The following is a 17,539-nucleotide window of genomic DNA, read 5'->3' as shown; positions in this document are numbered from 1 at the left end:
ATGCTTAAAATAAAAATGATTGGGTTCGGCTTAGAAAGTGAAACCAAAAGCCGAATCCCAGACATTTTCAGAAATTTAGAGAACCCGGAAGAACAAATTTTTAAGGCCCAAAAGGGCTCTTTGGGACTCTGCAGAGCATGTGAGATTGTCTGTGAGAGTGTTGACAGTTCTCGCACACACACAATGAGAAGTAGGAAACTTGTAGGGCGATAGAAGATTATCCACTGGTTAATCGATCGCGGATGTTTGGCTATTGGGTGGATACAAAAAAATTTTAGAACATAAAACTGTCAATGTGCAAGCATTTAGTCTTTAAAACACTAGGAATTCTTAGCTCTGCTTTTCCAGGATGGTAAAGAAGGTAAGGCCCTATCTGAATGGTCATATTTAGATAAACAACCACTGCATAAATTAAGTGCAATTTATCCCACATGTCTGTGATACATATAATCCATATACTATTATTATAATAACGATATATTGTGCAGCCCTAGTTTGAAATACGATTCAGTCCCCCTGTAATGTCAGTTCAACTTCCTGTGAGGTTTGTCCAATTGAATTCAAATCCAAACAATTCAATGCAAGGGAGCCAGTTTTAAAATTCTGAATTTGGCTCAACTCTGCTCTCCTAAATGAATGAATTATGATTTCTGAAAGAATGATTTTAACAATAAGTCTGTCCTGCAATTTAGTTACTTGTGCTTAAAGAAATCCCTCTCTCTGATGTTTAAGGTCTCATCTGATGCATGTAACACGAGCACGATGATTGACTTGCTTTGATTACACTGCCCTTGAGGGTTTAGTGGCGTTGTAGGTTTTTCTCGGCCATTATCACAACACTGATGGCACACATGGCAGCATTTAGAAAGCGCCAGGCTTCAGGTATGCCAGAGCCGTCACACACTCTGTTCATTGCAGCATAGCGCTCATATGCTGAGCGTCTGTTGGCTCAAAACACATCTCTTTGTTTTGGATCCAGCCCCAGAATCCTCATGCTGGTAAAAGTTGTGTTTAATTCTGTCGCTATATCAAAATGACAAGGAGACCACCGGTTTCAGAAAAAAAGGAAATGAGGGAAAGAAACACACATGCACACTTTTTAGTTTTGCTAGCAATGGGCATTTACTCATATACACACAAACACACACACAAACACACACACACACACACACACACACAGTGTCGTGTGATGCCTTTGCCAAACCACAAGCGAGGGGCCAAAATTCCATAGGCAAATGCTTGAACCCAGCAGGGCTTTGACAAAGGGAAAAGAAAAATCAGTGGAAAGGTAACGTTAGTGAAAAGTGTACAAATTGATGTGCTTAAATTAAGGCAAAGCCCCAAGGATTGTATAAATGGAGCTCATTTCAAAGGTAGAATACGAAATTACTAAAAATACACTCACACACACACACACACACACACATACAACAGACACTACATTTAGAAACACCAGGGTTGTAATGAGGAAAAGATCACACAAACCAACACCAAGTAAACTGTGAAAAGAAAGTGAATGGTAAACATGTTACTTAATTGCACACTAGAAATAAGACAGATTAAACCAATCAGGTGAGAGACTAAAGAGAGAAGGGAGGAGGGAAAAAATGAGTAAGATCTGGAACAAAATGAAAATTAAGAAGGTAAACGATCCCATTTTTTCTTCTATTCTCCCAACGTCCTCCATTCAGACGGTAAAGACGCAGAAGCCCTTCTATTTCAGAGAACAGTCGTCTTGTTTAGAAATAAATAGGCCAAACAATAGATTTGAAATGGCTGTCTGCCGTTCAGGGGCTGTTTTCTTCTGCCTCCTTTATGACGTTTCATTACATAGAAAGCCGTTTAAATGACTGCTCTTTTTCTTAGACCAATTACAGGAGATATCTGAGACAACAGCAAGAGAGCGATGCGATAAAGAGGACCGCACAAACACACAAATGTGCCATCTCCTCTTCTCTCCGGTACATCCGACGCCATCTACTTCTGACCCCCCCCAACCTAAAACACAAACACACACACACAAATCCCCACATCCACAAGCGCTACCGCCACCAATCACAGCCCTGACGCCAGGACATCAATTCTCGCAAGTCGCAGAAAATTACCATGCATGAATGCAAAAAAGCCTGATCAGGAGTAATTAACACGGCTTCATATGCAAATTTTATTAATGCAGAACTACAAAGTCATTATGCAAATGCAACTTTCGTCAAGCCTCTTGACAAATATTCAGAGCTCCAGCCAAAGAACAGGTTTTTCTCCCTCTCTCTCGGTTTCTCTCCCTCTCTCTCTCTCTGACTTTTTTTTTCCAAGGCACAGAGAATGTATAACAAGTATGTTAAGTTATTTCGAACTTAGGAAATCTTTTTTTTATATTCTTATGGAAGTTTAAATCTTAGCAGTAAGGCGATGATGGCCAGGCATCCGCAATTAAAAAGCTGGCTCTTGGTAATGACTGTTTGGCTTTGGAGCGAGGTAATGAACCTGTAATTCTGGGGGAAGCGTGGGGGGGGGATGCGGATATGAATATGCATGAGGCTCACTGCCTTTGATGATTAAAGAAAATTTTAATATTTAAATGAGTGCATGCAAAGTGATTAACTGAAAAAAGCAACGAGGCAAAAATCTGAAAAGGATTTGAAGATGCTGAGAAGAACATGGATGCAGCTTTCCTTTTTTATGGTCTATTAATGACTAAAACTGTTTTCTCTCATTCTTTCTCTCTCTCTTTCGGCTTCTCGTTCCTCCTGGCTTTTCCTGTTCTTGCCGCTGCTGGACACGACCCAAATGCAAGGATTTGGAAGGCATTTCAAAAGCCAAGTAAAGGTAGCACTTTCCTGAATTTTGAAGTAGTGGATTAAACACACAGGAGGGAAGAAATTAAAGTCTGGTTCACCAAAGGGGACGACTTTAACAGCATGTAAGGCCGTCTCATAACTACAGAGGGTGGTTTGACATGAGTCGCAGAGGGACACGTAATCAACCACTGGTTAACCAGACACTACTTTTAAGGCCTCAAAACACAAGCTCTAAATATATAATCGAACACATTTTGCAAGCTTGATTAAAGGCCGCTCTTATGCTATTTATTGCTTATTATGCTATTTAAGCAGGAAATATTGAATTAATGCAAATATGATAATCTTGTGAATTGTTTCTTTTGAAAAGATACATCTACACTGAAAAAATTGTCTGAAAAATTGTTGCAAACTATTTATTTGTGTTGAAATTAAACAAACAAATACAATTTTTACAATGTTAAACCTAATTAGTTTCTTTAAAGTCAGCCCAAATAAATTGTTTACAACCGCTTAGCTTAAAAAAATGAGTAAATCCAAGTAACATATTTGAATTATTGTTTTCAGTGTATATACATATTATCTATATATACCTTAATGCTACATTTAAAACATTTGTGTAGTGCAGACTAGACTGTAGTGCAACTAGTGCAGACTTTAAAGGTAGGGGTGGACAGTGGAGGGGAATAGAAAACTAGAAAAAAAGTGGGCAATTATAACATCAAAACTGCCACTTGGTGGAGCATTTTAGGGTCTATTGAAACAGCTTATGAAAGAAAACAAGACGACCAGCAGAAGTCTAGCAACATATTTACCCAAGTACATCCTTATGGACATTTTCCATTTTTGTTTGATCACTTCATTCACACTTTGGCAGTTTTATTGTAGACAGCACAAAAATTTAGCAAAAAAAAAAAAAAAGTGTATTTTATTGATATTATAATATTCCATCCTTTCCCCTTAATCTATTAAACGCAAGATAAGAAATCAAAGTACAAATTTGATTTACAGGTCAAACTGAAAAAAAGGGTCAACATATTATTATTATGCATAAATAGAGAGCAAATAAATGTTTTTTTTCTGCGTTCCTGCTTTTGAGAACTGCAGGCCAAAGCAATTAAAATTGTGCCATTTTAATTATGTGGGTGAAATGCTATGGGTGCCTGTAGTATCAAATAAAACAGGTCATATTTTACACTCTTTAAACTATCACTGACATATACATATTCCCTAGGTATATAAATAGTTTTGGGCTTGACTATATATATATATATATATATATATATATATATATATATATATATATATATATATATATATATAAATTATTATAAAAAACTATAAAAATTTCAACAAAAATGTAGACTTTTTTTGGTTTTCTTGAACTTTGTTTTTTTTTTCTTTTCTTTTTTTTTGTTAAACATCTTTTCCTAACATGTAAATTTATGTGTACTACTTTTGAACCATTATCATAAGTTATGTTTTCAGATTAGCTCCAGATTTGGCTTCAGTACTGACTAATCTAATTCCTAATGCCTATAGAAAATATTCATTTAAATGAGAGATTTGTGAGGGGTGTAATCATATATGCTGAGCCCTGTGTATACAAATGATGTTTAACAGAGCAAGGAAATTTTCACAGTATGTCTGATCATATTTTTTCTTCATGGGGAAAGTCTTGTTTGTTTTATTTTGGCTAGAATAAAAGCAATTTTTAAATTTCTTAAACCCTTTTTAAGGTTAAAATTATTAACCTCTTTAAGTGATATATTTTTTCGGTAGTCTACAGAACAAACCATTGTTAAACAATAATTTGCCTTATTACCCTAACCTGCCTAGTTAACCTAAATAAACTAGTTAAGCCTTTAAATGTCACTTTAAGCTGTATAGAAGAGTCTTGAAAAATATCTAATCAAATATTATTTACTGTTATCATGGCAAAGATAAATTAAATAAGTTATTAGAGATGAGTCATTAAAACTATTATGTTTAGAAACATGTTGAAAAAATCTGCACACCCTTAAAAAGAAATTGGGGGAAAAATATAAAAAGGGGGGCAATTAATTCTGACTTCAACAGTATATATCACTGATCGTGTAAACGATATTAAAATATAAATTGTCTCCTGTGTAACTTCCAAATTGATGCACAAGGGTTAAATCAAACATGCATCTGTCTGTGAACATTGATTTAGGCATTGCCTCTGCAACAGGGCAGGCCTTCCCCTCTGCCAAGCCTTTGTGAATCTTAATTGAAAAAATGGCATGTGTGTCATATTATGGCAGCATGTTTTCGATATCTCTGCGCCCGTGTTGTGTCATTATTTATTGAAGAGCCCTCCCAGTGTATATGTTGATTCTGAGAGAGGGACATGTACTCTCTATTGAGATGTTCAGCGCAGCGAGGGACGATCCAAATATCTGTTTATTCTGGGCTGCGCTTGTTCATCTCTGCTGTGCTGAAAATAAGAAAAGTATACCATCTTCTGATGTACTCAGAGTTCAGCCTCACAATGTTAAACATCTAATTGGTAGCGCAATCCCACTCTGTAAATATTGAATTCAGACATTACATTAGAAAAGATATGAACTGTAGATGCAAAATAGACTAAACCACACTAGACGATGAGACCTACACCCTACATACACTAGTTACACTAATAAATAAAGATGGAACCCAAATAAATGTTTGCATTCAAAACAAAGCACTTCATGTGCTGTTACAAAGCTGGCGGATCATGCCGGAAACACACCGCTGCAAGTCAAACTCCGAAACAAATCTTTCTGGGCAAACCCTCAAAAATAGGTAGGAAGTGAGGGCAGGTAACAGGAGACGGCTGGCCGAGTACAGCATCACTGAAGCCAGTTTTTCAAAGCTTTAAGAGCTCTCAGAAGAGAGATGCAGCACAGTCTCGCTACTGATATACAATCACCACACTTTATCACTCACAAATAAAATATTATTAATAAGTAATCTGCTTTTTAAGTCGTGGTTTCCGGGTCCAAGTCGATACTCGTTTGAATTAAGAAAATATTTGTTTATGACCACTTTTTAGTCATATCTCACAATAAAGTGAAGTGTAAATAAAATTATGGTATACACAACAGTCTCTGGACATGCTGCATCACAAATACCAATGTTTTAACAATTTATTAAAAATTAACCACTCTCTGGCCATTGATATTTATATTGCGATTGTGATTTTCGAAAGTATTACAGCACTTTGTAATCCTTTATTATTACCATTTGTTTAGTCTCCCCATACAGTTTGATATAGCACAGCACTTGGACCTAGAAGCTGCTTCGCCTGACGTCACACTTCTAGAATTCAGCTTTAAGTGTAACTAGGTTATGACTAAAATTACCAAGATGGCCCTGCGGATGGCCGCCTCGGTGAGGAGCTCTCCATTTTTTATTTTTTTTTTTGACTAACTGCATCTCTGTTTAATGTTTATTGTCTTTTTTTCATATTTATTTTGTGTTGTCACTTTATGTACACTGGAAGCTTCTGTAGCCAAAACAAATTCCTTGTGTGTGTGAAGAACACTTGGCAAAAAAATGATTCTGACTACTCATTTAAAATAGTCAAGTTCATTTGCCCATTTTGAAAATGAATAGTTTTATCCCTTTCTCGGTGAATATAAACTATGTATTTTGGTGCATTTAAACAAAACAGATTTATTAAAGAGATATATTTATTAAAATAATATTTTAGTCACCAAACATGTTTAGAAATTGAAAGATAATACAATTAAATTCAAGTTAAATATTGCAAAAAATAATTATAACCTAAAAAATATCAACTAAACTTTTCAATTGTTTTGCTTCTCTTGATTTTTATATTTAATATTTGTCTCTAACATATAAATTTGGGTGCACAGGTTTTTGGACCGTTATCATAAGTTATTTTGTTAGATAAGCTCCAGAATTGGCTTCAGTACTGACTAATCTAATGTATATGCACAAATATAATATTGTATAGCCTCCTATTAAAAATATTAATTTAAAAGATAAATATGTGAGGGGTGTAGTCATAAATGCTGAGCACTGTATATTGCGATCATGATTTTGGAAATACATCACTTTATAAACATGTATTATTTACCATTTTTTGAGTCTCCCTATACAGTTTGATATATCGCTATATCGGAAGCTGCTTTGCATGACGTCACACTTAACAAGCGGATACCAAAAATGATTTTACAGTGCAATTTAAAATATAAAAGTAAATAATTGGCCTCCTAACACTAGATTCTTTTATGAGACGCTAGTATTCAGCTTTAAGTGCAACTAGTTTATGAAAACTCATTTAAATTAATTAGGTTAGTTTAACACGTTAGGTTGATTAAGCAAGTCATTGGCCAATATATATTGATTCTAAATGTGTGTGGGCTAAATATATTGATTCTAAAATGATCTAATCCAATTACAAGAAATAATATCTTCAGTAGAACTTCCTTTTTTAATAGAAAATGCTGCGAAAATGTTAATTAAACATTACTTTGGTTTAATATTAAATACTTTTGCTCAATTAAACATTACTTGAAAAATATTTGAAGTATTGGTACAATATAAATAAATAAATAAATAAAAATACAGTTGAATAAACTTCCTGTGCAATTTGACTTCTTTTTCAAATATCTCCCATGTGATGTTTTATTAAAGTAAGGACATTTTCACAGTATTTGTCCTATTTTTTTGTCTTCTGGAGAAAGACATACAGTGCTCAGCATAATCGAGTACACCCCATTTTGAAAATAATTATATTTTTATCAATTTTTTTCAGTGAACATAGGCAATGTATTTTGGTGGATTTAAGCAAAAGAGATTTATTAAACAGATATATTTATTAAACCAACATTTTAGTCACCAAACATATCTAGAAATTGAAAGACGAAACAATTAAATTCAAGCTAAATTTTGCAAGAATTTTTTTAATAAAAATATAAATATAATAAATATTATATAAAATAAAAAAAATTAAAAATTAAAAAAAAAAAAAAAAAAAAAAAATATATATATATATATATATATATATATATATATATATATATATATATATATATATATATATATATATATAAAATAAAATAAAAAAATAAATATTTTTTCTTTTTTCTGCATTTCTTCATTTTTCCTTTTTTTTAAATTTGTATTTAATACTTTTCACTAACAAATAAATTGCTGTGAGCTAGTTTTTGGACCGTTACCATAAATTATTTTGTTAGATAAGCTCCAGATTTGGCTTCAGTACTGACTAATCTAATGTATATGCACAAATATAATATTGTAGAGCTTCCTAAAAACATACATTTAAAAGATAGATTTGTAAGGGGTGTACTTATATATGCTGAACACTGAGTATGTATTGTGAAGTATAAATTGTCAGTTATTGGATGTCAGGTAATATAATGTGATTGGTATTGAGCTGGTCAAATGCCATCTCTCATGATGCGCAAGTAAATTTTTGATTGATAAGACTGAGTTCTATTTTACATATACATACCCATGCATAATAACATTTTTAATGAACTACAAAAAAAGCTGACATATTTAATTACCATTCCGGATGAATCTGTGACCATCAAATCTGATGAAACTGAGTGTGTCAGGGCCCTGAACATCAAGAGTTTTGGATTTGCATAACACCTACAAACGGTTTTGGCACCAGACGGCATTAATGGCAGGTGCGGCTCCGAAGCGTCAGGAGCCCCTCGGTGTGATCGCTCTCAAGGACACGCGGGGCGAGAGAGAAAAGTGTTTGAGGTAAATTTCTTTATAAATATAGCATGTCTCATGAAATATTCACTGCGACGATCTGGTGAGCCAAGGGTCAGAAATAAGTCCCCCTGTCGCAGCACTTGTTAGACGTGTAAAGCTGTGTGAGTGCTGAGATGGAGAGAGAGTGAAACGCTGACAGAAACAGGGGCCAGCAGAAGACACGTCCACCATCTCAGCACGTGAATGAGTGCTAACAGACATGGAATGCTGTGAAGTTTTACACTGAGGACTAATGTAGCGCTATGGCAATTTGTAACTGTTTTTAATAATAAAATATAATAAAATGCAGTATTAGTATTTCTTTTTTGTATCATGATATTGATTTGAAATGGCTTAGTCATTGCAAATTTTCAAGTCTAATTTAAAGGCTCATCTATTTTCCAGGTCATTTAAAACATAAGTCCCTTCCTCTGGGGGCCAACAGTTTCCTTTTTAATCCTGTTCATCTCTTAATTAGGCGGAATCATTTAAGAGGTCAATTATTTTTTTTTTACTTTTAGATACTAAAACCTTTCTTTGCTCGCTTTTACATCATATTATTGCTGTTTTGTTTATTATGTTTGTATTGTTTGTTTGTATCTTCTCCGCAGAGCACTTGGCCGTTTGGAAATGTGCTATATAAATAAATTGAACTTGATATTATTCTTCAACACTGTTCATTTATAATATTTAATTACTGTATTGTATGTATTTTCAAAACTTTTTTTATATTTTCATTTTCTTTCAGGTTTTTTTTTTTTTTTTGTAAAAAAATAGTTTTAGATGAAAAATGCATCCTTTTAGAGCTGCAGATTGCCTATTTTGTTTTGTTTATTTATACAAATTATCAAATGTTACTTTTATACCAGTGTGAATTATGTGTGTCTTGTTGTTGCTGCTGCTTTTTTGTTATTTGTTTAATAACTGGTTGAATATTTGTTAATAACAAAAAAAAAACTAATAAATAAATATATTCAGAAGTCAAAATTATTAGCCACCATTTGAATTTATTTTTCTGCTTTAATATTTCCCGTAAACAGACCAAAAAACTTTATACAGTACGATAATATTTTTTTCTCCATGGAGAATGTCTTATTTGTTTTATTTCGGCTAGAATAAAAGCAGTTTTAAATTTAGTTAAAAACCATTTTTGGGAACTTGCGTAATACTTGCCTAATTACCCTAACCTGCCTAGTTAACCTAATTAACCTAGTAAGGCCTTAAATGTCAGTTTAAGCTGTATAGAAGTGTCTTCAAAAGTATCTAAGTATTATTTACTGTCATCATGGCAAAAATAAATAAAATAAATCAGTTATTATAAACGAGTTATTAAAACTGTTATGTTTAGAGATGTGTTGAAAAATCTTCTCTCTGTCATATATATATATATATATATATATATATATATATATATATATATATATATATATATATATATATATATATATATATATATATATATATATAAAATGAAAATTTCAAATAATGAAAGTGACAGTGCTGTTTACAGTGACTTACATTTCCCCAAAAAATAAATTTTGCTTGAACTTTTCAACATTTTCATGATTTAAATCTCATTTGGACAAATTATATGATTAATTAATAATCAAATTATTTAAAATCTTTTTTTTTATTATTATTGAGGGTTTTTGTGCACTTTATTTTTTAAAGATGTTCATCATTCAATTGTGACAACAGTGCATATTTGCATACAAAATTCCTCTTTCTAACACCTATTTGCATTCTAAAATGTGATTTGTCTAATCTGTTTTTTTTTTACCTTGAAAGCCAGTCAACGTAACACGAGTAAATAAATAAATAAGAGTCCCTGTCGTTAATCTAATGCTTTAAACTGGCCAAGTTAACAAATTACTGCAACTAAACGAAAATCAAAACCCTTTAGGAAATGGTTGCTTCCTATTTGTCACTGGTATTTGCATGCTGATATTTAAGCTAACCTCAAATGCACCATTGGTTTTGAATGGTTCATGGCTGCATCACCACACTAGCACACCAACAAGAGCTTGATTACAACCAACACCAAACACTCGCAAAACTAAACCTTTATTTAAGCTCCTTATGTACACCCCGACTGATTCTGCTTTCGTGAAAAAAACCAAAGACATATTCATCCTCTTTGGATACAGTAGAGCATCACTATATGCACAAATTTCATACCTGATCACTTATACGTGATATAAATCAGTGGCCGAGTGTTAAAAACATATTTAACATCCTAACATGAGAGTCAAATTGATAGCTAAGATTGAAATAGTTTGATTATTCTGGCTGCATTTGGGCCGGTCTGCAAAATTCGAATAATTTATGCATAACATCATCCCATAATCCCTTTGTTTCAGGTTCATGAGATCATATTAAATCATTGCTCTTTAATTAAAGCATCCTCGCGACAAATGGTTTCAGCACAATGCACCACGGTTCATATCACCTCTATCTGAGATCTATAATTAAATAACAAGTACCATTAAATGCCTGGCCAGCTTCAGCAGGCTAAGCCATCTAAATGCATTAAGGGGTGGTAAATGTCTTATTTATTTGTTTATTTATGTATGCATTTTGCATTTGGAGCACTTAATGGTGCACAGTGGCAACTAAGTCGGCCATCTCAGGGCCTAATTTTTCAGTGCCACTGAACTGTTTTAACCGAGCTGTGTGACACGAGAGGGGCTCTAGTGGCTCATGCACGCAAACCAACCCTCCCTGTGCCCCCAGCAGCAGCTCCTATCGCCCGAGGGTATGCAGAATGTCATATTTTATTTAATTAGGGCTATTAAATATAATTAAATTCTGCTGAAACTTAAGATGGCTAAGTGGCAATACAATACGGTGCTGAGCGAGCCTGTGTCCTGCTGATATTTATGCAAGAAATATTGAATTCAGCCCTCAAGTGGTTCCTCTACAATGGCTGTCCCGTATTGTCATAGATAACGTTGACTTTTTCATACACACTAATAAAGAAAGAAAAAAAGCCACTGGGAGAATTATCGCTAAAAGCAATTTCAGTAATCAGAATAGTTTATCACAGGGTCTTTTTCAACTGATTACGGGTTTTCTGGAGCAAAGCTCACAATGTTTAGTTATCATTATGGAGTCTCTGGAGAGCGTTTACGCATGTGACTTAATGAAGCTGCTGCACCTCAGCCAAAAAAACGAAAAATCATTTGGAAATTTTTTTTTATAAAGACTCGAAATAAAGCAGAAGATATGAGCCGTGATATTGGAAATGATAATGGGAATATATCTCAGAATCGAACATGAAAAAAAGGCTAAATTAATGGGATTAATTGGCATTGATGGTTACCAGAACCTTTTACTTGCATCAAATGTTTTAATTCCACAAAAAGTTTTGAAAAGGGCTCTCAAAAGTGATGAAAAAAAGGGTTTATTGTATAATAAAAATGCACTTCACACCATGAAAAAGATGGTTCTTAGAAGAAACTGTTTGGTTCCCTAGAGAACCTTTTAGTAAAAAGTTCTTCAATGGCTTAAAACCTGAGCTAAATAAGTGGTGGGATTTTCAGCATTACTCGACTACACTAAGTGAAAGCGCACCGTGTTTAAAACTATTGATTCTTAAACAAAACAGTCGACTCAGAGTTGAATAAATGAATCGAATTGGGTTTAGTTCTTTTGCTTAAAGGAGTCGACGTTGATATGATACAGTACATTACCAAATATGAAGTGTCAGTTCCGGTAAAACGCGAACGAGCCTTTACCTTCAGAAACTAGCAGAGCAAAGGGAATCATGGAACTGATCATGACGCGAAGATGGAGATCACTGACAGATGGAGATTCTGCTTTGGGCAATAAAGGGTTAAAGTTCATTTTCACAACAACACCACAGTATAGCCAACATAGTGTTGTGCTTGTTCCTGCTGATTTGTTCTTTCTGATTTTTGATACAATAACCTACGCTGCAACTGCAACCATCAGCTGTACCTACCCAAGTGGCATGGTCAATTTTCAAAATAGTTTCAAAAACTTTTGCCACTGTGTTTGGGAGTAGAGTAACATGCTGGTGTTTAACTGCATTGCTTTATTGCATTCCTGCATTGGGCTCTCACATACTCTGTGTGCTACTTCATAGCTGTGGTGGGCGTTTCTCTCTGTCTCACGCTGAGCGCAATCGACCAATCACAACAGACTGGGTCAATCGCTGAACAGATCTTATGGGAGTCGTTGGGAGAATTAGGTAAAAATAAAAACATATTATAAGAAAATGAAAGTGTTTTTTGACCTTGCATGCCTATCAAACTGTTGGAGACCTCCAAAACCACAAATGTGACCCTGTACAATGCAAAATAGAAGCTCTTTAAATGAAGAGATCGAAATACACTCAAACACAACAAAAAAGGTCTGGAAGTACAGGGTCTCTTGCTTTAATAATGTTGGTCTGATCAGAGGAACCTTATTGAAGGATCCAGAAGTGATGTTCCTCATCAGCATCTCTACCGCTTTCTCAAGCTCTCTTTCATTTCTCCACTTGAAGCTGGCAGATGGATATATTATAGTAGAAAAAATGAAAAATGATCTATGCAAGAGCACCACTGCTATTTTCAAGGCGGAGTGGTTGAGTGTTTTTTTTTTTTTTTTTGCGTGTCATTTCTGTCTCACGTCGAGAACAAATGGAACGGGAAAGGTTTAGCATAAAAGAATACTTTAACCTGCTGGGAGGCAATTATGAATACAAGGCAGCCTGTGAGTGTTTAGCCGCATGCTCAAGCTGACATTCAAGCGTCTTAATCACTTTCAGAGGATGTTTCATCTGCTGTTATATTCTTCTCCTAGAACTGCCTTCCTCTACAGCCCTGAATTAATGAAAGGTGTAAAATTTACTCTCGCTAAATGCAATATGATTTACAAAGGCAAATGTTCACCTTTCATTTTAATATCCCGTTTTTCAAAATCTGAAGTTTAAATGAGATTAAAACTACTTTTCAGTGCCGATTTTGGCACAAAGTGGGTCGAGATGAAGAGAGATGTACTAATTTTGTATGGCGTTGACTGAAATAACATTAGCTGGGTAATCACTATATTATTTTTAAGTCTCACTAGAATAAAATGTTTTTCCTTTTTATTCTTAGACATACAAGATAATGTTTTGTTTACCATTAAGAAAAGGGGAATTTGTTGAGAGCACTAAATCTATATATTTAGAGTTTACATTAAAAAAAAAACACAGCTTGTACTGGTGGCTTTTCATCCAAATGTAAAATAAAAATGTAAAGGTTTTTTTGCACAAAATAAAGAAAATGTGTCATGTTTTTGAGCATGTCTATGATCATTTGTAGACAACACAATCCAAATGTTTTAACTTCAGAAGATTCATCAATATTAGGTAGAATAACCCTGATTATTCACAACAAACTCTCATTCAGTTATCATCAATCGTCTATGAATGTTTTTTTCCAAATTGTACTATATATATTTTTTTTACAAAATTATTTAAAAAGATTACAAACACACACCGCATTCAGTGCTCAACATATATAAGTACACGCCTCACAAATTTCTTTTAAATTCATATTTTTAATAGGAAGCAAAACATGGATCTGGAGCTTATCTAACAAAATAACTTACGATAAGGGTCCAAAAACGAGTGCACCCAAATTTGTGTTAGAGAAAAGGAGAAAAAATCAAGAGAAGCAAAACAATTGAAAAAATTAGTTGAAATTTTGTAGGTTAAACTTTTTTTTTGCAATATTTTGCATGAATTTAATTGTTTTATCTTTCAATTTCTAAATATGTTTGGTGACTAAAATATTATTTTAATAAATATATCTGTTTAATAAATTTATTTTGCTTAAATCCTCCAAAATACTTTGCCTATATTCACTGAGAAATGGATAAAATATTAATTTTCAAAATAAGGTGTACTCAATTATGCTGAGTGATCAGCAAGTGACACTGACTTTAATAATTATATAACTCAGTTAAACTATAAGAGTAAAATTTGACTTTTGTTGACGTACAGTTAACAATGTTACATTACTGTTGCTTTCCTGTGATTAATGACTAATGATAATAAATAATGATCTAATTTATGCTTGTGTATCTTTTCTTTTGAACGCATACAAACCTCTAAAATTTCTTAAAGAAAAAACATTGTCTCATTTTCATGTTTTGTCACTATATTTGTTAAAAAAAGCTAAATAAAATCTTACATATAAATCAATAAAGGTGGGTCGAGATGAAAAGACGTAGTAATTTATATGGCACTGACTGAAATAATATTAGTAGGGTAATCACTATTTTACATTTAATTCTCACTAGGAGAAAATGTGTGATGTCTCTCCTTTTATCCTTAGACATACAAGGTAATGTTTTGTTTAACATGTTTGTGATTGTACTGGTGACTTTTGGTCCTAATGTAAAATAAAAATGTCCTTAAAAGCATTTTTTTGCAAAAAATAACAGAAAATGTGTCATGTTTTTGGCCATGTCTATGTTCCTTTTTCGAAACCACACAAAAACAATGTTTTAACTTTAGAATTCAAGTTTTAACTTGGAACAAGCCTGATTTTCAATCACAACAAATTGATCGTCATTCAGCTGTCATCAATCGGTCTCTGAATGTTTTCCATATTTGTATTGTATATACTGTATATACATTCTGTAACACCCACCAAGTATCATCAGCAAGTGGCACTGACTTTAATAATTATTAACATAGTTAAACTATAAGAGTAAAATTTGGCTCATTTTGATGTACAGTAAACAGTCAACAAAGACTTTTCTAATTTATGCTTGTCTTAAATTAGAACACATAAAAACCTTTAAACCTCACATACAAACATCTGAAATATCTTAAAGTAAACATCTTTATGCATGCATTATTTAAAAAAAAATAAACTAAATTTAAAATATAAATACATTAAAAATTAAAAAACATTAAAGCATAAAGAATTCTGTACATAATGCATACAAAATATAGTATAGTAGCTGTATCCCGACTTAATGTTTAATTTTGCTTAGTGAATTGTACATCTGGCAAAGCACATGATTAGCAGTCAGTCTTTAAAAAGGAAACATTGATGACGAACTGTAGTGGAACAGTTTGCGCGTAACTGTGTGGACGCTTCTTGAATCATATTTCACAACTGACGCCAACACTCTCTCTCGGCGCGAGCAGCCAGTCAGTCAGTCTGGGAGTGAAGTCTGCCTGCATCATGTGAGGTACTGAGTAATTTAGCAGCGGCCTCATTATTACAGACATTTAAATACACGAGGCATTGTGGTGGCACGGAATAAATTGTCTCGGATGCCGCGGGTATCTTTCGCAAATAAGGATTGTGAGGCATTAAAAAAAAAACGACGTTATTAAAAACCGAGGCAGTGTCATAAGCCGCTCCCCTGCGTTTCCCCCGGTAACTTTGTCCAACCTAGAATATTATTTTATGAGACCCATTTCCCAAGATCCCCCCGGCTTCTTTGTGAAGGACTTGACTGCGCTGTTTTGTAAGATAACTGGGAGACTTCTCTCCCTACAGCTGGACTAAACTAAACTGCCTCTTTACCCCTATTCAATAGGAAACTCACTCTTTTAATCCTACTCTATTTCTTTCTCCCTCTTTCTTTTTTCTTTTTTTTTTTTGGAGCATTTGAATTTTAATGAGCTTTTCACCTTTTAAGCAGATGGCTCAGGCTGGATTTCTCCATGAAAGTAGGGTGAGTTCTCTGTCACGTCTTGCACAATTTGTTTCAACTACCAGAGTCCTTCAGGGGGTTTTAGGGCTTTGAGTCAGTAATGTGATGTTTCACTTTGCACGGCGTAGGCTCCCCTAATGAAATCAGCTGAAGGAAAAACAATCTCTCTTGAGGCTCGCAGATGAGCGGTATCACAATCACTACAGGACGCCCAGAGTCCTACCGAGGTAAATGAGTGCGTGTCTCCCTTTGTCTGCAACTCTGCAGGCTCTAAGTGTATGTTTGCGCACTTCAAGTATTAGAAAACAGGCTGGCGCGAGAAAGTGTGTGAGTTCATTAGCGCCAGCTCGAAACTTTTCTGGAGTAGAGTTTGACCTACCTGCCAGGCCACTTTCTTGCTTGGGGCAAATTCCTTTTGGGGGCGTCAACAGTCTCTCGTCCTCCTCTTCAGGTGTCACCTGGATTCCGATTTCGACCGGTTCCACCACTTTCCTCAGCTCGGCGCGGGGCGGCGAGGGGCTATTGCGGTCCGCCATCTTGTCGTAGCAGCCGTGGCCGGACGTCAGAGCCTGGCATTGCTTCTTCTTGTGCTCGATGAAGAGCAGAATGTCCCCCAGTGGGAAGGTTAGTTGGCACTGGCCACAAGTGAGGAGGTCGTGGTCGCCCAGGCCTGGCGGCAGAGGCCCAGGCATGCTGGGATCCAGCAGCGGGTGAGGGTGAGAGTGGAGATCAGCCACGGCCAGTCCCGCATCCACATGCTCAGCTTCTGCTACAGGGAAAGCAAAAGAAACGAAATCTTCATATAAGCTGTGCACAAATAAGCTTATTAGTCTAAACTAATTCAATTCATTAGTTAGGCCCACACAGAATCTGCGTGCGCAGAAATACACAGATTTTTAGCCCATCTTAGAGTATATGTATTTACTTGTGTAAATATGTGTACATATATATTTATTTAGTTTTAAAATTAATTTCACTAATATTATTGTGATAAAACAATAACAATATTAAAATGTTCATATGATTTATTTACAATGCAGTTTGTACAGTAATATTTTCTGTCTTTTAGTAGATATACAGGCTATATACTGTACAGGCATCAGGGATTGAAATGCAATACCTTTCAACACTCTTTGCATAGATTTTAAGACGTCATCAACAATTTAGATTTCAACCAGTAGCATTGTTGACATTTTTACTTGCAGTATATTTACTAAATAGTAGGAAACAGTAAGGAATAGTAGGAAACTAGTCCTAAACTAAAACATTGTTTGTATACTGAATAAAAATGCTAATCCAGCAGGTGGTGCCTT

General features: G+C 34.4%; 1 protein-coding gene and 1 long non-coding RNA gene across 6 annotated transcripts in view; one reads left to right on the top strand and one right to left on the bottom strand.

The window, feature by feature from the left end:
- The window catches only part of LOC141378546 (uncharacterized), a 34,518-nt gene extending 30,814 nt beyond the window's left edge, over positions 1 to 3,704 (top strand). Inside the window, exon 3 of the long non-coding RNA XR_012393317.1 lies at positions 2,795 to 3,704. This is a non-coding gene — a long non-coding RNA (uncharacterized lncRNA). The remainder of the gene's footprint in view (positions 1 to 2,794) is intronic.
- bcl11ba (BCL11 transcription factor B a) overlaps positions 1 to 17,539 on the bottom strand; it is a 65,461-nt gene that overhangs the window by 28,970 nt on the left and 18,952 nt on the right. For 3 of the 5 annotated variants that reach the window (NM_001328406.1, NM_001328407.1, XM_073926839.1), the window contains exon 2: positions 16,606 to 16,995. In NM_001328406.1, coding sequence (NP_001315335.1) covers positions 16,606 to 16,995 — 390 coding nt within the window. Of the gene's footprint in view, positions 1 to 16,605; positions 17,023 to 17,539 lie in introns of all 5 variants that reach the window. The other 2 variants (XM_073926840.1, XM_009292961.5) reach the window with 2 other exon arrangements.

The sequence above is a fragment of the Danio rerio genome, chromosome 17 (assembly GCF_049306965.1).
Source record: "Danio rerio strain Tuebingen ecotype United States chromosome 17, GRCz12tu, whole genome shotgun sequence".
NCBI classification, from domain to species: domain Eukaryota; kingdom Metazoa; phylum Chordata; class Actinopteri; order Cypriniformes; family Danionidae; genus Danio; species Danio rerio.
Note: the sequence above shows the minus strand (reverse complement) of the source record. Positions and strands in the feature narration are given on the sequence as shown.